We start from the raw sequence: 22,414 nt of genomic DNA on the forward strand, positions 1-22,414 counted from the left end.
GACTCTGGGTTGGCACCAGCATAGGGTGGATGGGGCTGGGTGGGCTAAATGCCTCTTGGTGAGTACCAGAACGCTGCTCTGGCTGAGGACCGGGCAGCGCCTGGGCACCGTCACCATTTACCCCAGGCAATTCAGGCTGACAACACGCACTGTCGGCGCAGACACCCTGCAGGAGCCAGCACTGCTGCTGGACAGCAGAGCTGGCAGAAAACCCACCGATACGAAGGACAGGATGACACTTGGTGGACAGTATCAAAAAGATGTGCTTTCTAGAAACAGAACCGATGCATCTTTGACCACACAGTTCCCAAGACAATGCTGGAAACGCATGTCATTACCAACATCTACTCTCCCCAACACATTTTCCACCTCATAACCAGTCCAAGGATTTTTCAAACCAGGCAGAATCTCACTAGGGTTTCGGATCAAAAGAAAAAATGAAATCATAGTGTTGTTGCATTCTAGACTTCTTGGGGATTTTTCTGAAAACATAATTAAGACAAATGAATTTAAACACTCAGTCTCCATAATGGACTCAACAGATCCCCATTAAGTGATATGGGCAGGCATCCAAATTACGCTGCTCAAGCCAGCAAAATCATCTTTTCATCAAGTTTTGTTCCATTAAAAAGTGTGAGATTAAATGTCCAAACATTGTGTGAGCAGTTAAAAGCACAGGGATAAGAAGACAGGCAGATAACATCAAGGGATACCTGAGGATACTGGCTGGCTAACTACTGCCAGGTTTTCCTAAACAAGATTAGGAAAGAGCAAGAGGCAACTATGTTGAGTCAAATCTTTCTTTAACCGACAGTTTCGTAGCTCACAAGTTAGGGCAGAAAGATCACTGCATGAAGACAGTAAAAGTAGTATATACATTTTATTAAAATATAACATAGAGAAGCTGCATTTAGTATTGTTTCCCTTCTAGCACCAAGTTTTACTAATATTGGTGTGTCTGACTAAAGTAGGTTACAAATAAGGACTGTCATACCCAGGTTTGTATCTTGAAAACAAATGATTTTTTCCCCCTTGAAGATAGAAGTGTGTAATGACAATTCACAAGGAGCAGGAGGAACCTGTGTCATACACTGGACCTACAAACTAGCAGGTTTCCCCTCAACCTGGCCTACTTCACCTGCTGAAGTATCAGGCTGTTCCATCCTGACACAGGAGTCCAACACACATTCTGTTCAAAATACATTCCTCAAGAAGGGCATTGAGCGGGAACAGACTCCAGGTAAGAAGCAAATGAATGTTCATGCTCCTTCTCCCCCCCTTCCAGTTTTTACATATGCTAAGAATCGCAGTACAAAGAGTTTTAAAAATCTGTGTATAAAGATCAAATTGCTATGAAAACGTCTCAGAACTTGTAAAACAGTCTTTGTTGCTGCTGGCCTTTTTAATAATAAAAATAGGGTTTAAAGTCTGGTCTTGCAGCAAGCAGGAATCTCTAGAGTGACACAATAACCATTTTAGTTAATCTGACCCGCAGCACAAATCAAGAAGTAAGGCATGTTTTAAAGTCCTCCCTTATAGTGAAATGGCATTTGCAGCATGGCTGTAATCACACAAAATGAAAGGTTTTAAAATTGACCTCTGTTCTTCACTCAGTCCTCTACTGAGAAAAATATTTCTGTTCCTGTTCACAGAAATTCTATCTCACTTGTGTCTCACACTCCACATTTCAGAAAATATGCAAAATCTATTTTTACTACAACACCAATGACATTTTTGTGACATTTTAATATTAAAAACTAAATTTCGAGTTGCATAAGACGACAAGAAGTACTTCAGCTATGAGATACAAGGACTTTTTCTTAAAGCAATACTGCAAGTTGGTTTTAAATCCTTTCAGCTACGAAATACACAATATGTGGTTGTTCGTATTATCAGAGCTCCAACGATTCAAGTTATGCAAATCTCAAGATTTTCCCTAAACACTGCAAGGAAGAATCCCTTAAACAGAACTGAAGAAAGAAAAAGTGTATACTCTACTACAAATAAAGTCAACTAATTCACACCAGCTAATCCATGATGTGTCTGGCAGCAGGTGGCTGTATTATCGAAGCGGGGAAACAGGAGAGCTACCCAGCTGAACGCACATTCACCTCCGACAAGGAGTAACGAAAACCCTTGGGTCTGGTCACAAAGCACCCAAAGCAGAGGGTATCTGGCATAAGCTTTCACAGAAGACAAAGCACACGAAACCTTTACTCTCTAGATCCTCAAGAATAGTTTTACCAGGGAAGATTTCTCTAGAGACAAGAAATTCAGCACCTGTATTAGTCAGGACTCACAGAGCAGTCACAGGTCTAAGGAAAAGCCAAACGGGTGGCACTTGTCCAGCAAGACACTGGCAGATGACACATCTTTAGAAATTCATACCACCACCACTTCTGCGGGAGCTTCAATACGTGAAATACTAGGAAATAAATGAAGAGAGATTTCTTCTCTCCGCTTCTCAGATTTAAGAGCTAGGAACTTCTGTTTAGGAAAAAAAACCACAAAAATAAGTCTTAGCAATGCAATAACAAATAAATATAGTCATGTGGATGTAAATGAGCTCAGAAGAAATGCTGGTAAGACAGATGGGGAAGCTAAACTCCACAGTTCTGGACGTGGTTATAATTAATATAAGGGAAAGACTAAAAACTATACGTACAAGATACTGGGTTTAGTATCAAGAAAAAAGTGGGGACATCTCCACATATGACATTGTAGGCTGACAGAGTATGGGACAGATTAAATAAATATTTAAAGTAACAGAAGAACTGGCACTAAAGGAAACCAGGGAAGGCTGAAGACAAGTTAATGTATGCCTAAGGGTTATGTGTGCTATCCAGCAGTAACTACATCAGGAGTAATAAAAGCACTAAAGCAGATGAACAAGAATTTGTATAACACTTGCAGGGGGGAAAAAGCAAGGAATATAAGCATACAAAAGAGGCAGCATCCTAGATTCTTCCAGCTTCCACAATAAAGACATTAAACAATAAGTTAATGACTACTAAAATTCAAAGTAAGCCAAAGCAACTGTGACCAAGTATCAGCATTTACTTTCTTCTAGCTCGCATCAGTGAAAAGGAGTCTGAACACCTACATGGGTCTTTAAAAATGTACAGTAGAGGGCAATAGTATAGAACTAAAAATCGAGGTACCTTTTAAGGTACTTATCCCACTGAACTGACTTCTCTCCCTTCTTGCTATCCATGATTTTTTCTGACCACCCTTTTCAACGTTTCACTGGGTTTCATTGTGTCCTCCATTCAGTGCTTTGAAAGTTTCCTGCTGCTCCCAGTCGCTTTTCCCTTCATTGTCTTTGGAAAAACACAACTCAAATTTTTTCACATTCCCTTTAAGCATTTTGAGGAACTTGTGATGAAAATGAAAAATAAACCTTAAAAATCTGTTCTCAATCCCAAGCCTCTCACACTGGTTGTCATAAAGCTCAGTGAGCATTACTGCCTCCAGCCTCTACTTCTCCTATAGAAATTTTTCTGCCCCACAAGTTGAACGCAGCTGCAGAGCAGACTTCTCATATGGAGGACATTCTCTGAGGAAAACTGACATTTGAAGGCTGCATATTTAAACATTTACCATCCTCTCCTCTTGCCTATAATGCAATTTCTCTTTTTGCAATTGCTTCCTTTCAAAATGTTTTAATTAGACATACAATTAGTTTCCACTGACTTCTCCCTCTGTTGTAATTTAGATTTAACAGCAGAAAGGCAGAATAGCACGCACTGGTTTGACATGCAGTCCTACTTGTGCAATATTATGTACAGCCCTTTTAGATTTCTTTCAGGTTAATATTCCACATACATGCTTCAGTGGCGGGAACAGGCCGTACCGTGGCTGCGTCCCCCAAGACCAGGTGCCTTGTCTGTCTAGAACTACAGGGTGCAATAAGGTGTTTTGGAGAACAACAGAAAATATTTCCAGCATAGCCATGAAGTAGTCTACCCATAGGAAAGAAACAAATTCCTTCATATATTTGACATTCCCTAATATATAAATAATTAACTCCCCACAAGAATTTAAGAAAAAAATCCAGGATGCAGTGACTTCCTGACTCCTTATTTCACCCATTCTTGTTAAGAATTTCCCAGGTGTGGAGTGTTTATTGCCTTTTACCAGCTTTTTTGTTTTGTTTAACAATTATTGATGCATTTCTGTGTATCGTACAACACCTGGAGCATGCTTTCCCCATGCAGTTCCATCAACCTTGCCTTATTTGGAAGCACAGGGAAGTTCCTGGGTGTCTAGCATCCAGCATCGAGCTCTCTACGTGTGTTTCCAGACCCTGCCTTCTGTTGCAAGGCCAAGAGAAAGGCTACAGCGCACTACACCAACTTTTTCTGTACTTTTTGTTTCAGATGCTATCACTTGTGAGAAGACTGCTCAATGACTGTCAGCAGACCTGCATTATCACAATGGGACAGCGTCCAGCCCTTGCAAGACCTTACTTTAAAACCAACCACAGGTCTTCCAAACACACGGTATTTTGAATGATTTTCAGCTGCTGTAACACTGCGTATTCATTAACTCTTCAGCTCTCAAAGCTAGAGAACACTTTTAAGACTTACCTTCTACCTGCAGGTTTCTCCACCTCATCGTGCAGTCCACCCAACACTCATTCTCAGCACAGAACTCTGGCTCTCTATTATCATTTTTTTTTCATACCTCTAATCATAAAATCTCCTCTATTAGCAAGTTTCTAATCCAAGACCATACTTTCAGCTGGCTACACGTCCATCACAGTCTCTTAGAGAAACTTAGAAAAGGCTATTTGAAAATCTGAGAACAGACTTACTGGAGTTTTGGGGGCCTTTTGTTTTCCACTAAAGATAGTTGCTATCATCTTCCAGCCAGCTGGTTTGAGCCTATCTGATGCAGTATCTCAGCTGCTCTTTTCTTATGCTCCTTCAAAGCACCAGGATAAATGCCACCAAGATTTGGTTCACTTTTTAGTTTGCTCAATAAACTAACATTTCACAGGATTTCCACCCCTGGCTTTCCGCAAAACTCGTAATGCATTGAATCTCTGATGATAGCCCTTTGTTATTTGTAGGGCTACACTGCAGGTAACAAAATTTATGTCTGTTCAATAATCATGCCTTTTTTTCAAAACATGCCGAAGCAGGTAAGAAACACTACAGAACGATAAAGATAATATAAATCAGATAATTAAGCAGAAACTCTCAGGATGTCACAGAAGGCTCATAAAAAGCCAATCGACTGCAATGAGATCTTATTTTGCTCGCAGCATCCTGTCTGCTTTTTTGAGAGGTTATGGCTAACTACAGAGTTTCCTTTTTCCCTGCCACAAGAGTGGTCTTAAAAAATTTGAACCATTAGGTCCTGAAGACTAAATACAGACACAGCACAAGAGGTGTGAGAGAAAAAAGGAAACAAACAGCTTGAAAACGTGGGTTAGAGACCGTATGGAGAGCAGCAGACAAAGAATCAGTTTACAGTTACTTGTTATCTGAGAATGTGAGAGGAAAAGGGAAAGAGTTAGGATGGACACGTGAAATAGAAAAAACCCATAATTTTTTAAAAAATAGTACAGAACAACTAAATTTCAGTCATTACTATATAAGACCCAGGAGCTCACTGGAATCATGCAGACTTTTCCCAACCCCCTTCATGTTTTTGATGGAGTTTGTTTTTTCTCTACAAAAAAATTAGGGCTTGCTATTTTCCTCCCAGTCGGTTGATACTAAAGGTATTGAATTTTCTCAGCATCTCATCTGCTGCTGTCTTGTGACATCTGTGTCAAAATAGTAACAGTAATACATATGAGTGTATCAAGCAGGCAGGAACAAGGGACCAGGAAGACCTGGGCAGTCATCAGCAAATGGAAGAGCAAGGAACAGGGCAGGCAGGTCTGCTGTCCATCAGGTGCTTGCTCTGCACACTCCTTCCCCTCTTTCAAGATGCAGCTGCTCACCTTTATCCGCCGATAGATGCTGCAAGGTGCCACAAGGTAAGAGCAGAGGTGAAGGCAGCTACTACAGAATGACCAAAGATGCTATCAGCACGACACCTGTTCACCTGCTCAACCCCAACCAGCAGTCTCGCACACACACACAATCTGAAAGGTTTCCCAGCCTCAGCCTTAAGCTTCTTGAAGCCATACTACAAGCACACTTACTTTCGAAGATGAGACAGAAGTACAAAAGATCAGGGTTTATATTTAAATTTACAACATACTGTTTAATACTGACATTTTTACAGGTCTTCTGGGATGCACTGTTCATATGGCATGCTTGCGCATTTGACAGCATCCTACACCTACTCAATTTAATTAAGCTTATTTCAGAAAGCTGATAAAGCCAGAGATAAACTATAAATACAGCTACAAGAACTGCACCAACTGAGCATTTGCTTTGTAACTGGAAGTATAGCTGAAAGTTGAACAGGAAATAAAAAAAGTTATGGTTTAAAAGTGCAAGCATCAGGGACAATGTGAGGACCGTATCCTCTCAGCTTGAAGTGGCAGATAAGGCTGAAAGAAAAGCAGAGGTAATTTACCCAGACGTCGGGAATGCCGTTGCACAAAACAGCTCACCTATGAGGTGAGCAAGGACAAAATTCTTGAGTGGACAAAGGAGCAGCTTGGGGCAAGCCTTGCAGCTGTCTCAGAAGGAATGCGCACTTTCCATAGGTATTAAAATCTGCTGAAACAGGTGAAAGGGGGAAGTAAAAAAAGACTTGATTCATAGGAAGCTGCATAGACTAAGAATACAGGAAAGTAAATGACTTGGCATAGGGGAAGTTTGAGGCAACAGGTCATGCAAAAAGGGACGAAAAGGTCACCGCAATTATGTATAGCCTTTTGGATAAAAGAATCCACTGATGAGTCTCTGGATGTACTTCCAGCAATGTTAAGATGTTGCCTCCAGCTGCTGGATGACAGCACATCCTGGATTTGTAAGTATTCATTGTTAGGATGTACACCCTGCATTTTGGGAAACTTTGCTTTAGAACATGCTCCAGCACTATTACTGCACACCCGCTCCCTTCTCCCAGGGGGTCACCATCAACACATAAAAGACAGCTTTGCAGAAGGCAGGCCCACATTAATTCTTTAAGAACTGTAAGCTGACAATCAGCTCAGGATTTCCAGTGAATACTCCACCAGAGTGGCCTAGAAAGCATCTGATTCCAGCTGACAGAGGTATCAAAGTTGCCAAGTTTGGTTTCTTAGGAGTAGACTACAACCACAGCGTAACAAGACAGACAGACAATGGCGAGCCATTTCGGGCTTTCATCCCAGCATACATTGTGCTTCTGCTTTACCACTTTCAGCCTTGGTATATTGGTCGATTTTTATTTCGCTCTTATTCCAGGCTCTGCTCATGTTTGCATTTTTTAATGCAAAATGTGTGCTGACCGTTTATCTCCCAACTGTCAATAAAGTGCCAAGACTGACCAGCTGCATTTGGGCTCATATCCACTCACGCTTGAGATGGTCTCACAGGTAAGAAAGCACCCCGGCACAGAAGGTGGCTTCCCCACGCAGCCTGTGAAGCCTGGAGAAGTTCTGGCTGCCTCACTCTCTGGAGGGCAAAGCAGCAGGACAGAGGGCAAAGCAATACCAACACAAAGATCTGCATTGTCCCAAGAGGCACACCTGCCTCCTCGTCTTCTGGTGAAGCAGTTGGAGACTGTCACTCTGGGAGCAGCACAGCATGGAGAAATACGCAGGATAAGTATGACGAAGGCAGCGTTAGTCTGGCACAAGATAAGATGCTCTGAAGTATGTGAACTCCATGACTTAATAGAACACGAAGTACTAAACTCAAGACACCTTCTCCACTCTGTTGGCTCCTTTTTTGTATACCAGTATGCCACTTGTTAAAAGAGATCGCATTAACGGCACCAATCAATCTAAAAAGTGACCCATAACACACACCTCTAACATCATTCTATTCTAAATATTTGAATAACAGAGTATTTTTCAAGATCCTACACATTACTGTTCAGAGAAAAAGAGAAAAGAAGTTGCATAAACGAATTGCTTTGAACTGTGTTATTAAAAGAAAGAACCTCTAGAAATGACCAGATGATGCAGAGGTAAAGCCACCTACAAAGCAAGACAAATTAGCATCACCCACTGATTGTTGATCCTGATGGCACTAGAGGCAAACTGGGAAGGGCTTTAGGGCAACTTTGTACTCACAGATTGTAAGCATGAAGAAAGAGCTGTAAGCAGAAAGAAAGAATTAAAAAAAGATAGATAGTAACGCAAGTTCAGAAAGAAAGAATTAAAAGATAGATAGTAAAGCAAGTTCCCTCTCTCTCCTCCTATTTTACAAATTTCTTCCACTATGGTGTAAATCCAGAGCATTGATTCTAATACTATTTTACTGGATTTCCATTTGTTTTGCCCAGGCTCCTACATTAATCCAAACAATAAGGGCCTTTAAAGCATTCATAAATAACCTGCTGCTGCTGGCACCTAGAAGCCAAGTGCAGCAATGTTAAGCAACAACAAATTTCATAGTTCAAGAGGCACAGTTAAGGAAAAAGGTTGCTCAGAAAATCACTCTCATTTAGCACAAAGATCCTTAAAAACTGCATGAAATCGGTCAAGTAACTATAGAAACCAATTTCTTCAGCTCTGTATCACACGTCTCACACCTCAATTGTCTTTATTATCGTCTGCTGTCAGATCCTTAATCAGAAATGTGAACAGGCTTGATGATTTATTCAGCAGGGAAAAGAATCTGTAGGTCAAGTGAAAAATTTCACACACACATACACATACACACACATCTACAACCTTAGGTACTTTCATTTCATTCTGTTCCCAGTAGCTCTGGGGGCAACTCCAGTGAGATCCAATATTAAGGCTCAATTAAAATAAGCTCCAATTAGTGGAGCTTTTTTCTCTCGGGCTAGAAAAGTCAGGAAATGGATATTGGGAAATGTAAAAAGTCAGCTACTGAGAGGAGGCTGCAGACATAAATGAACTTATTTGTTGATTTCTACAGTTGCTATGCAGAGGCCTCTGGGAGTAAAAGCTTAACCAGTCTAAGCTATAAACTAAAACCCCTGCAGCTAAACATGAACTGTGTGAAACAAGGGCTCCATTCCAGAACAGAAAACTGCTGGGCCCAGAAAATTAAAAGCCAGAGGCGTTTTCCATTTAAAACTAAATCCCAGTACCGCCTCCCAGCCAAAGAATTATAAGCAGTATCAGATTTACAAAACGAACAATTACCCTGGAAAAATGTAGCCTATTGTACAGTCCCAGATGCTAAATCTCAAAGTTTCTCTTTTTTTTTTTTTTCTCCTTCTAATCCCACATTATATTCCTACCAAGTGTACTGCTGCAGTTTACAAAGGACCATTTCTAGACAGGACTGAAACTACGAAAATAAAATGTTAAAAAGGAGAGCTCGTAATTCATTGACCTCATTTGAAGCACTGCCCTTGCCTGTGGCAGTTCCTGTCCTTCCCCAAGGCCTCTGCAAATGGTATGCAGCAGCAAAATAAACCCTGACCTAATTGCCAGGACAGGGCTGCCAACCTTCTCAACACACAAAGGCAAGCATGGTAACTGGAAAGTCCTACCTCTTTTGCTTTCTGCTTTAACCGCAGTTGCTCTGGATCTTCTTTATTGGAACGGCTCTACCAAAGGAAGAGGAAAAAGATTGAATAGAAATTACTGGCATCCAAACACCATCATACCCGTTAAATATTTAATAAATGACAATTTTCTCTGGTGATTGAAAGATTTAGCTCCAGGGGTGAATGCCTCAATCCAGACTGGCTTCCCTCCCCCTCCACACACACATGCACACCCCCCCCCCTCCTCATCTGGGCCGGCTGCCTCTGCTCTAGCCGGAGGCAAGATTAAGCTGAAAATGATGCTAACACTGTCAGTCAGGTCCAGTCTAGGCATGATGTTGTTCATGTCAGCAGCAGACACTTAACAAGGACAGGAAGTATAGGAAAGAAAGGGAGTCGTACTCGTGCAAGTACAACACGATTCTTTCAACTCCAGATTAGTCTTCCATCCAAGGGGCTTCAGAATTCAGCTTGAAATAAAATCAAAAAACAGAAGATGATCAAGTCACACCTGATGGAGCAACATCTACTGATTTTCTTTGTATTTTTTCCTCCCATTCCTGAGGGGAGGGAAGGGGGAAGAAGTGTACTTATTCCGCAGTAGCAGTGGCTCTGTCAGGGGTTCACGGTTACCAGGGTACCAGCTCCAAGGCTAGCCCTCTGATCTTGACTATAGAAAACAAATACACCTGGCAGGGCAGCGGATATCACCAGGCTCCAGCTTGAACAAGCATAGTGAGCCCATATTTTCAAACAGTGCCGTACACAGTTATGGAGAAATACACGGCAATTTCAGAGCCAGAATTAGAGCCAGGAAGGATGTCCATGGCTACGTGAATGCTTCTTTTATTTCATTTTCCCAGTAGGAATAATCTCAAAAGAAGAGTTTACCCCACCACATATTTGAAAGAACTTCTGTGATTTTTAAGAATGTAAAAAGCTAAAATCCTTTTCTGTATAGCCTAAGCTGTCCTAAACATCATGAATTTCTAGTTACAGGGTTAATGGTTACTACATTTAAAGCACAAATAGGAGAAACCTGAATATGTTCACCAGTCTGAAGGACACCACTATTTCCTTGGAAAGCAAGAAGTAAAGATCTTACCTTGGCTGCTCGAAGCAGCATTTCACGTTCCTCTTCAGCCTTTCTCTGCTTTTCTAGGTGATCAAGCTTTTCAAGAAATCTCAGCTGTGCTCTGGTGTCACTAGATACGATGTACCTATCACTCCCCTGGAAAGAGAAGTTTGTTATAGACAACCAGGCTTTTATACACACCACTAGAGCTAATAAACGCAATGTGAACAATCTGAAAAGAGTAACACTTTTTCAAAGCTGAAAAGTGTAGGGTGTTTTAGACAGACTTCGGGTGGTAGTAGTCATTTACACATCTCCTCTCCACTGCAGCATGTTTCTTGGCATCTGTGACTAGTAAGAGGTTATTGAACAAGTGACATTAACAACATTTAGTCTATACCGACTATAACAACATTAAAGATTTTAGTCTAAAAGATAAAATTTTGTTTTAAACAGCAACTTCATATCTAGTAAACATATGCACAACACTATCTTCTGGACAGATTAAGGGGAAAAATAGAATTGTAAAGCAGCAGAACATCACATCCTTTCCCCTTTAAAGAGAGAGAAAAAAAAAATTGTATTATAAGCTTCTAGTTTCAGCCATTGAATCCAGCATTTGAAATAAGTATCATCTGGTATTTCCAAAAAGTGGTGTTATGGAGCGGAAGGGTGGTTTAGAACTAGTTATAATGAATCTTGGGGGTGGGGAAAGTGAGATAAATTATGTAAGGTTTATTACAGCTTTAGGAATACATATTTTTGCCTCAGTGGACGCTCTCAAGTCATAGAAAAGTCTGTGTCGAAAGAAAGGTGACCTGTGGAAGTCATCTGGTCCAGCCCTCTATACAAAGCTGGGCCAGTGAATACCAATGACTAGTTCCAACAATAACGGGACATGCATGCATTGAAACAAGACTAGAGATGTCTTGGTCTAAAAGCCAGCAAACAGTAGTCTATTTTACACAATATTTTTTCCCTCACTGGAAAGCCTGAGTTTAGTTTTACTTTCGACAGGAAAGAAGACAGAGAAAGGAAAGATCAGAAGTGTGGTCAACTGGCTTGCTTTTACTATTCTGCTCTTCCAAAGACAGGCTATTTAAGCCATGCGTTGGCCTGAAGGCAGTAGGCAAAACAAGGCATGGAGCCCATTTTAGATGAGGCACATCCGTGCCACCTACTTGTACCACTAACACACTGCTCTAGAGTCATCTTCTTTCTCTGTCACTTTGTGAACTCGTCTTTTCTGGAGAAATTTATCCTTGGGCTTTTACCAGCCAAACACACTATATACTTTCAGCAACTCTTTTGTCTACACTACCCCAATCTCGCACTTTAATGAAGCAACCTTCACATACAACTATTCTGGAATAAGCACAGCATATTTTACAGCTGTATTTTAGGCAAGGGTATATTTAACTGTATGGACTGTCAGTGACTTCAGTTGCTAAATTTTTAGTTTTCAAAGACACCATACTCAAACACTTCCATCCACACCCAGTCATACACTTTTAAAAGCTGGAAGGAAAGTAAAAGCCTTCTTGTGGGGCATCGTTGTCTCCCAATCTGAATTCTCACAACCCAGCCAGAGCATGAAATCAATCCTTCTTCTGGTATTCTTTCTCAAGCAGAGTCTGTGGCTCTGCAAAAAAAGTCCAAACATTTGCCCCCTCTTCTGTTACTGCTCGAGATAATTTTTTTTACTGCTCCCCACAAAACATTAAGAGATTACTTTGAGTCAGTCTCAGTACATTAGTACAATTTGTTTTGAAGCAGCAGTTAATAATACACCACCATGTCACAATCCTTTTAAAGGGACAAAGAAGAAAGTCATATTACCAGATTATTTTTTCTGAAGTTTAGAAGTGTTTCTCATTGGAATGCCCAAAGTCAGCGTTAGATACTCCAGTTTTTAAAGCCAAATCCAAGACTCTATGCCAATTGGAAATACAAGCCTTTCAACCAGAAGCACCCCAATGCACTACCATGAGCTTATATGGGACAAGAAATGGGTGCATTCATAACAGTAATAAAATACTCATTTCAGGTCTTTTTCGAAGAGGAACACCTGCAGTTGTATTTTGTCCTACTCATTAAGCTTGTTCTCTGTGATCATCTAGCACTGAATTGCTTAGACAGAAAACATTATATTGTATACTTGTTCATAACTCATAGCCAATGCTGTTATGACAAAGCCAGTTGGTTTTGTCCATATAACAGTTTAAACTTCCTCACATAAGACCAAACTGTCCCCAGCTACAACAGTGCAATCCCAACAAAACTGATGTTACAAGCGTAACTGAGAACAGAAATTAACGTAGTGATAAATAAAGCACATAACCACAATACAGAGTGTGGTTAGATTTGTATGTGCCAAAGATGAACTTGTGTATCTGACAGCTAAAAAGTTGTTTTTACTAACTGAGCTAAATTTAACCCAGAGTTCACTTCGCTATCCTGAAAGAAGCTATTGCTTTCACACAACAATAGCACATTAGTGCATCTATACAAACTTGTTATGAAATTCATTCCTCCACACTTTTTTTCTTCTTCAAGACCTCTCTGTGGATGCGCTCTAAAGCACAGGCAATTCCTATCAAAATTTTTATGTTGAGTTTACACTGAAGCAAAGCATTTCCAGGTATGCCTTTAGTGAGAAGAAAGCTAGCAACAATTTCAAGAACCGCCATACGCCTTGTCTGCACTATGCACCCTCCGTCCGAGATTGTCACATGCCTGGAAATGAATCTGAAACTTGACTAAGGCACTTGTGGTTTAGCACCAGGAAGGTATCGCATGTCCAGGGGCACAAAGGTAAAACCCACGTACATGGAAGTTGCGCTCCACTTCAGTCCGCCAGGAAGGAGTTGGAAGAATCCCACAAAGACCAGTTGTCCCACGAAATCTGAACAGTTTAAGTCGCATTGAACAGCTTTGCTGGGGACAGAGCAGGAACACAGGCAGCTGCAGAGGCTCAGCTACTACGTGGGAATCTATTAAGCTTTGGCTTTTCTATAGTCAACCCCTAAAACAAGCTAATAACAGAAAAGCTTCAAGTTACTGCTGCACTCCGCAGCGTGATGGCAGCACAGGGCGAGTAGGAGGGCACTGGCTGTTTGCACTTCTCGGAGTGCTCGCTCCTTCACACCATTCAGAGCTTACCCCGAAACCAATGCAGCTGCCACACCACATCGTGCTACAGACAGTGCGGTTTGGCGTTGCAGTGTTTTACTGCTGCTGCACACGGGGAAAACGTTTTCACGGAAGAGTGTTTGTAGCACGGTACCACCGCATGCCTCTCGAAGCCACGTGCTCACGGGCCCCAAACACAGCAGCCATCTCACACTGTGCTGAATCCACCCGCATCAAAAACTGATTTTTAATGACTGTACTGTTCAGTTGTCACAATTAATTCTGGTCTTTGGTATCATGTTGTGTCACATGCATACTCTTACACCTCAGCAGTTCTCCAGATTATAGGAAGGAGGCAGCTGAGGAACAAAATTAGCTAGCTAATTGCCATTATGGTCTTAACCAAGGCTCTACAAAGGTACTGTAAGAAGAGTCACAGCACAGAGAGCAGTTTACAACAATCTGAGAGACTATTCCTACTTCAGATAGAGACCACCATCATTGTTTAATCCTAATTAAGTTAGTAACTTCCAATTACATATATATGTATATATATATTTTTTTTCTTATTTTTAGCAAAAAAGGGCAACAAGTTGGCAAGTCTACACGGTGGCATGGTATTAAGCTTTTATCACACCAACTCACTCTGTGCAAGGGCTGCCCATCAGATGTAAGCTGCTAGGCATGAGCTGAGCAAACTGTGAAGAACAGTTTCCTGAATACAATCCCATGAATTATTGGCTTTTTACACCAACTTCTACCCTAACAATAGTTATCTAGGTTTCACCACACCTCTATCCCTATTACTGTCCATCTTTTTATAATGAAAATAGGCCAGTACAAAGCCTTACACGGCAACTACCCAATCCTCTTGGGAAGGCTCTAGGTAATTCTCTTGAATTACACTGAGCCCACATTGCACACTGGTACCTGTTGATGGACTAGAGGGAAAGAGGACAGAGGCAAGCACTGGGGAAGATCGAATATAGGGCTGTGTAAATACATAGATCATAGAGTCATAGGTTGGAAAAGACCTCTAAGATCATCAAGTCCAACCATCCACACAACACCACCATGCCCACTAAACCACATTCTGAAGTGCCACACCTACACATTTTTTAGACACCTCCAGGGACGGGGACTCAACCACCACCCTGAGCAGCCTATTCCAGTGCCTGACCGCTACTTAAATACATCACAGGGCTCCAAAACCCTGTAGTGTTCTGTTCTTGAACTTAAGATTTCTAAAAGCCTGTCAGCATCTCTCACAATAATACTAGTCACAAACGCAATCCTGTAGGACACTCCTCTGCAGTGTAATACCATCTTCCTACTGAAAGAGGGTACCTGTGCCTCTAGGATTATTATCCCCATTATCTTTCTGTTTGTTTTTGAGAAAAGTAGAAAAGAAAGAAAGCTTATTGCAGTCTTACAATCTTATCATTGCTTCTGGCAACTCAATCAGACAAAAACCTATCAGTTTTTCTATTGCTTTAGTTCAATGAGAAAGAAATCGGCCCTATCAAGCCCACTGTCCAAAACCATTCCCTTGTGTCTTTATTGTCTGCAAGATACTAAGTCCTACTGGTGACTCAGGACTGCAGCTTCCACCTCTCTTTTGCTCACGAGCTCTATTGGATCTCCCACATTGCAGAGACAACACAGAACATGTGCAGATTTCCAAAGACTTCTCCTAAAATACTCTGTACTTTTTCTGTATTAGCTTTTTTTCTACTGCATCTTCTTCTGGCAAGGAACAGCATTTTCCAACTGCTCCAGACATCACTATAAATACTTGGAACTTTCTAAATAGTTCCTGCTCTTTACTATTGCTTCTCCAGTGCTTAAAACCCTATAAAAAGTGTTCAGTACAAAAATAACTCCTACCCCATCAGTTAGTTGCTCTTGTTAAATTTCACAAAGTATAACATACCTGTAAAAAAAAAAAAACACAAAACCACACCCAAACAAACACAAACTTGAGTTGACATATACATCTGCTTCTAACTTCCAACTTTTTTTCTAAAAACAGCTTGATACTAAAAAAATGTAAGAACTAATATCTTATTATTGAATGACAAAAAGCAAGCCTCAAAGAGCTATTTCAGCCACCAGTAAGTTATTGCTTCACACTTGCATCATACAAGCATCTTAAGGGATACTGGCTCACTGGAACTCAATATATTTTATAATGAATGAAGCTAATATAAGAGGGAGGGGAGGGAATCTTAAGTAGCACTGGCAGAAAAAAAGTTCTGGAAACTTTAAGATCAAACGGGTCTCTGCCTTCACATGGAACACTTTCTAAAAATAAAAAACTCATTTCAGTTTCCCAAGCTTTTTACTGAGCCAATACAGCAGTTCCACCAACAGTAAATGCATAAAGCAAATACAAGCTCTTAAATCAACCGGACCACCAAGCGCACTCAAAAATAGCTTTACATTTACCGTGCAAGACAGATCTTGTATAACAGGCACCACTTCTATGGAAGACTAGAAACGCATGCATTCACTCTTTTGCTAGGTTTTAAGAACACCTACCCAACAAGTCGAATGGAAAACGTAAGGAATAGTTAGAGGCTATAAACAGTTAAAAGAAAACAGCCTTTGGTAGATATTGAAAACGCACATATAGCACATGATGTGTCTATACTTGGAAGAGGTTTACCTTCAAGGCTGCAAAGCAGGAAAACTTTGGTGCAAAACTTGCTTAATGATTTCCTTTACCTTGTGGGTTGATACTCTGTGCTGAGCAATTACAGTTAGTTTTTCTAGGAGCCCTCGTAATCTCTCCTGTGTAGCGTGGGAGATCAAGTTCACAACATCAGAGTTAAGTTCCATAATGTCATGCCTTTTACCTGTGGAAGCAGAGAAAATCCATTACGTGTTTTAGTAGTAGCTGATAATTGAAATAATTAGCACAGCAGGTATTCTGTTCCCCCTGGAAGTCATACCCATTATGAATAAAGGTTTGGAGATTATGATTTTCCTGGTAAAGTCACAACTTCAAAGATCTTAGACATTACATTAATAAAACTTAGCCTGGAGCTTCAGAAAATATAGACATTGTTTCACTTAGCCTCCAGAACCACTCTCCTTGCAAGGTCATTTATAGGACAAAGTTAATAAGAACACAAATCAAGCTTCATGTTCAGGGAGGGGGAGAAGCGGTAGCTGTAGAAATTAGTGCCATATTCTGTTAATTCCAGTAATTAAAAAAAATAGAGAATTACATTTTGCCCTGCTTGACACCATACTTGTTAACAACTCATGACATTTATTCGATGAGCAGGGACTGTTTCTGCAGCGCACTCCAGGCACACGGGACCCTCTCACGTGCCTCGACCAACCAGCACGGGGCAGACAGACCCCACCATCCCACGGCAGCAGCTTGGACACCACCGATGAAGTCCAGCCAGGGTCATCACGCCATCACCTTCAACCTTTTCTCTCGGGCTGCTGCTGCCTCTCTGCGTTTCAGCAGCTGTGACAGAGGCTGGAGACAGCTCCGGGCAAAGCTGTCCCAGCCCCGTGCCCAGAGCCGGGCATGACCTTCACAACCTTCCTGCCGCTGCAGGCTGCTGGCGGAGAAGCCTTCCTGTGGGTGACACCATCGATCACTCAACACAACTCCGTCAAGACACCTGGGTGGCAGCAGGTCTTCCCCGGTAGACATGGCAGGCAGCAGTTTCACACACACTTACTCAATACGCCGTACCCATCAGAAGCGCTTTTCCTTGCCCCTCACTGCATTTACAGCGGCTGTAATACTTTATGATGCAATATACAGCACGCCTTCAAAACCCATATCAGTATTTATTGCCAAGTGGAGTGTTAAGAATGGATAAACAGTACTCTAAAAAAAAAACTAATCACCTATTTCATTTGCCTTTGCTACTCTAACTGAAAACTAATAACAATCTCACAAGACAGGGAGAATCTACAATGTTTTCCCCGATACGACCAAAGGGTTCCCACTGTTTGATCCTGGCGAGCAAGCACTGGTCTGTTTCTCAGCTGAGTGCAACGCTCGTTTTGCTCAAGCGCCTTTCAACACTTCCTCAGCAGTTTCCAACTACACTATGAGAATACTGAAACATCAACTTAAAGACAAAACAAAATCCCTCCAAGCCTCAAGACCTTCCCACACACACTTCCTAAACCAAAGAGGGCTTGGTTCAAGAGCAGTAGCATTTGTTTTCTGAGCTGCTGTACTCCCTGACAGCATTCCTTTCCTTGCAGTCAAAACACTTTTCATTTAAGACATGAATTATCATCATCATCATTATTATTATTAATCATGTGGAACAGCTACCAGGTCAGCCATGAAACAGCCAGGCTGTATTTTCTGTCTTTCAGCGAATTGTCTTCACACCTCAAACTAGACAATTATTTATGTTTTTGTAGAGCTCTATTTTTCCTTACATCTACTTCCCACGGATGACTGGTTAACCCTCCACTGAATTTTGAGAAAAGCTTCTGGGCTCCAGTTTCAATGTGTATTTTCCCTTTTCCACTAGTAGCACAGCACACATTTCACTCAGCTACGCCCCACACAGCTCAGATGGCACATCCAGCTAACTAGTGCAGGGTGTACTGAGATAGCAGATAGCATTTGCAGGCTACATGCTCGTCACAAGCGAGCTGCTCAGTTTGGACTAAGAACAAGATCTGTGTAGACAGACTTTGAGATCACATGGTTAAACCACTGTGACAGAATTATGACTGCACATACGAACTGCAGGCTTTCCTGAATGCTTAGGTGTAAAACTCACTGTTCCAGTATGGCAAGCTACCAGGCAGAGAACAGGAGCAAGGAGTTGAGCAACATCCATCCAGTTTGCTGTAGACAGCAGTGGGATCAATTGGTGTGGTGCTATACAAATGCGCGCTCCCTGCTCTGACATCATACAACATTGCTAAGCAACAGTTATTATTTTGCTCAGAAACTAACAGCTGAGATGATATATACACTAAAAACTTTATATCACAGTTTAGTCTCAGCCATTCAATATACATTCCACGGTGTTATTCACTGATACAAACAGCTTTAACATCTCTTTCATATAAAATTAGTGAAAGATTTTTCCATAGAAGGAGTTGTAAACCAAGGTCTGCCCTTTGTATATTGGCAGTTTGAAACTTCTCCCTAATCCCATGGGCAGAATCTGCAATGTTGGTCAACAGAGTATATGTATCTGAACACGCTGAGGCATGCAAAGCCTGTTAGGAAAGTCAGTGTAATGCATGAAGTTAGGAGCTGCAGAAACAGAAAAGTACATTTAAGTGTTCGATTTCACATTAGCATCTATATGGTTGTTACGTGTTCCATTAAGAATAATAAAGTTGCTCAGTCCTCACATGTAAAAGTGGCACCAATATCTTTTTTCTGGTTGTGCTTCAGACTATTTCCATGTAAAAAGACATGTTAAAGAACGGTTGTTGCCTAGAAGGGGAAGTAAAAACTCATTACAGCTTGGTGGAAACACATGAATTGAGATGGCAGATCTTAATAGTTCCAGCTCCGCCTTCAAAGATGGGAGGCTGGCTGATGAAACAGGCAAGGAAACAATACATCCATACATATCTGTTACATATGCTTTGTTCTCACCTATGTTCAAGATCTTCTCCCGAAGCACTTCTGAGGAGAGAAAAGGTTGATCTGCACAAGAGCGGATCACTGTACCAATGAGCTCAGAGTTGGTTGCTAAAATGCACGCATTCTCCTCGTTAAGATTGACCCCAGCCATAGAAGTCACATCATTTATGTCATCTTCATCTCTACCAAAGAGAGAACCAACATTTTATGCTTTGTTCAGAATAGATACAAAGAAAAAGCCTCTCAACTATCAACAAACAGCCACATTCACATACCTTGGAAGCTATCCCTATACGAAAGATGTTTAGTGTGCATGTGGACAGGACAGACAGCTCCTAAAAGCTTTCACACTCTAGTGAAGTGTCTCTCAAACATTAGCTTGACTAATGTCTCAGTTGCTAGCCATGCAAATACTTCTCATGAAATTGAAATTTTGAACAAGCTCAGAAACCAAGGACAGATAACCCTGGATTAAAAGTCCCTGCAAGCACTTGGTTCCTGCACCACTGCTCTTACAGCCTGAAATTTGCTCTAAAACTTTAATTCATCAGGTAGAATCGAGTGTTGAATAAAGTTGAGTAGTGACTCACCAACCTTATAAACAAGCCCATTTTCTGAGATGCCTATCCTATGAACTGAAGCTTATAGCACAGGAGTATTAGCACAAACCTGATCTTCACTTTTCTTCTAGTGAGTTCCCTTCAAAAATAAGATACAAACACTCCTTGTCAGCAGTACACAGAACCAACCAGACCTTACCCTTTGAATCAGTCCTATCACACAATACTCAGGTACATAGCGGGGAAGATTCTGTACTTCTGAAGAACAGGGTCAGAGCTCTAGTTCTTAACATCCCTCTGGTAGCTGGATTCTGCTGTAGTAGCTTTGGTCTACATGTTCAAAATAAAAACTCAGGTCTGGCATATTTAGGGCTAACATAACTAAGACTAGGTATAATGGCAAAGCTCATGGTAAGCAAATAGCCTGTGTGCCTCAGCTTTTTAAAAAGAAAAGATCATTTCAGCTAAAATACTGAATTAATTTTATATGGGAAAAGTTTTTGCAAGACTTCAGCAATGAAAATACCCAAGGTACTTTCAATTCAGTTTAGATCATCGAAAGAAAGCCTTTTTTACTTCCCAAAGTGCCAAAGGCCCTAACGGCAGCTCGGATCCAAGGGTTTAGAACCAGAACACAAGTCAGCATTACTAATACAGATGGGTGGAAGCACTCAATCTGAACATCTTTTGATTTGGAAAACAACAGAAAACCAAAACCACCACCCCCACCCCTCCCTGAAAAGTATTCACTGGCAAGGTTTGATAAAGTTCATCTTCAGAAAACACTGTGTGGCCTATGTTAACTTTTGAACAAGGGGTTAGTCAGAAACTTGCCACTCTTGGGAGAAATGGGATCTCTTGGAGGCTGTATTCTGACTGGCAACAGGTAGAAGCTGAAGTTAGTAGAACGCAGGCTGAGTTAGAGCAATACTCAAAAGACACAGAAAAGTGTTGGGACTTCTTCTTAAACTATAGATGCATTTCTCTCCTTTGGGCTTCAATAGGTTCCTATGGCACAAGTCTTCTCCCAGAAGTTTGAAAGCAAAGCCTGGCTTGTAAAGGAGTCCAGCCTTCCCCACTACTCCTGCCATTTGTTTGTGTTCCCTCATGGCTAGGAGTTTCTATGTGATTTGTTCAGGGAAAAGGAGGCTCAGATTCTTAAACCAGCTTCATTCATTAAGTCTAACTAGACACAGCTTCCTGACTAGGTTTGTGCCCCGAATTCGTTGTGCTAAGAAAAGCGTTAAACCCTAGGATTGTCAGAATGGTTAAGTGATCACAGTTACGATTCAAAGCTGAAGTCACCATTGCCAGAACAGCTTCCCTCCTCCTACCCCTTCACAACCACCAACTGAGCAGTTCCAGGCATATATTCATGCTCTATCAGCCTAACAGAGACCCTGATCTTTCAGGAAGCGTGTAAATGAAGCTGCACTGCATGCTAATTGAGTGCTAACTGATCTTCACAAGTACACTCCAGTTTCCTCTTCTTAACAACCACTACAGAGAAGTCTTTTGCTGGCGGCAGAGACAAGAATCCCACCGAAGCACAGTGACTGTCACTGATCTGCTGATAAAGTAGATGACAAAATCAGCACAACTAGCACCAAGAACATACATCACAAGCTAGCAGAGCTACAGATGCTGGAACCTGACATTACCCCGATGGAGCTGTTTGTGGAATTCAAGTAAGGATGCTTGCACCTCATGGACAACTGTATAGTGCTCAGTTTCAGTACATCATTTTAGCTTTTAATCTGGGCACTTACTCAAAATACTCAAGCAAGAGGTAAACCCCTATGCTATACATCTAACCACCTTTCTACATACACAATTTTCAATTCTCTAAAACCAGCCTTTATCAGGTTACTATTTTCTTCAATATTTCCATGCACACAGCCTCTCCTGCGAGTACACACAGACAAGAGCTTGTATGCAAGTAGACACCTCTACCTGTACTGTTTTTAAGGACCAGTTCTAGCTTCTCCACTTTGGGATATAAGCTTGCAATAAGTCACCCAGTCACTAGCCTTGATGAAAGATTAATTTGCATATATGAAAACACTGCTGCACTTATTATATTTAACCCAAAGAAACCATCATTACTTTTCCTTAGCAGTAGTGCTCACTAAAGATTAATGTAAGTTTCAGAAGCCATGTTAAGTTTGCACTTCTTCTATTCTTTTTTCTTTGCTGGTCAAACAAACCTCAGTCATTTTAAGTGAGGTATCATGTACTTCGAATAAGATATAAAAATCATTCTATTAAAGTGATAAATTTAAAATATTCCAGAGTATACATGCAGACCCTTTCTGTTGGATACGGACTTCCTTTCATCCTCAGCAATCCCTCCATAAAGCCCTTCTACACCTCTTCCTGTAATGCTTTTTGCATTTGATCATGTCACACCCAGAAATCAACAAGAAAAACTCTCCCAGCCGTTATAAGCCTCCAGTGATTTAA

The 22,414-nt window shown here is 41.2% G+C and overlaps 1 protein-coding gene across 1 annotated transcript in view; it reads right to left on the reverse strand.

The window, feature by feature from the left end:
• TAF4B (TATA-box binding protein associated factor 4b) overlaps positions 1-22,414 on the reverse strand; it is a 74,697-nt gene that overhangs the window by 16,000 nt on the left and 36,283 nt on the right. Inside the window, exons 10-13 of the mRNA XM_075415279.1 lie at positions 19,404-19,573; positions 16,520-16,650; positions 10,691-10,816; positions 9,589-9,645 (exon numbers count right to left, since the gene is read on the reverse strand). Coding sequence (XP_075271394.1) covers positions 9,589-9,645; positions 10,691-10,816; positions 16,520-16,650; positions 19,404-19,573 — 484 coding nt within the window. The remainder of the gene's footprint in view (positions 1-9,588; positions 9,646-10,690; positions 10,817-16,519; positions 16,651-19,403; positions 19,574-22,414) is intronic.

This window comes from Opisthocomus hoazin, chromosome 3, assembly GCF_030867145.1.
Source record: "Opisthocomus hoazin isolate bOpiHoa1 chromosome 3, bOpiHoa1.hap1, whole genome shotgun sequence".
NCBI classification, from domain to species: Eukaryota; Metazoa; Chordata; class Aves; order Opisthocomiformes; family Opisthocomidae; genus Opisthocomus; species Opisthocomus hoazin.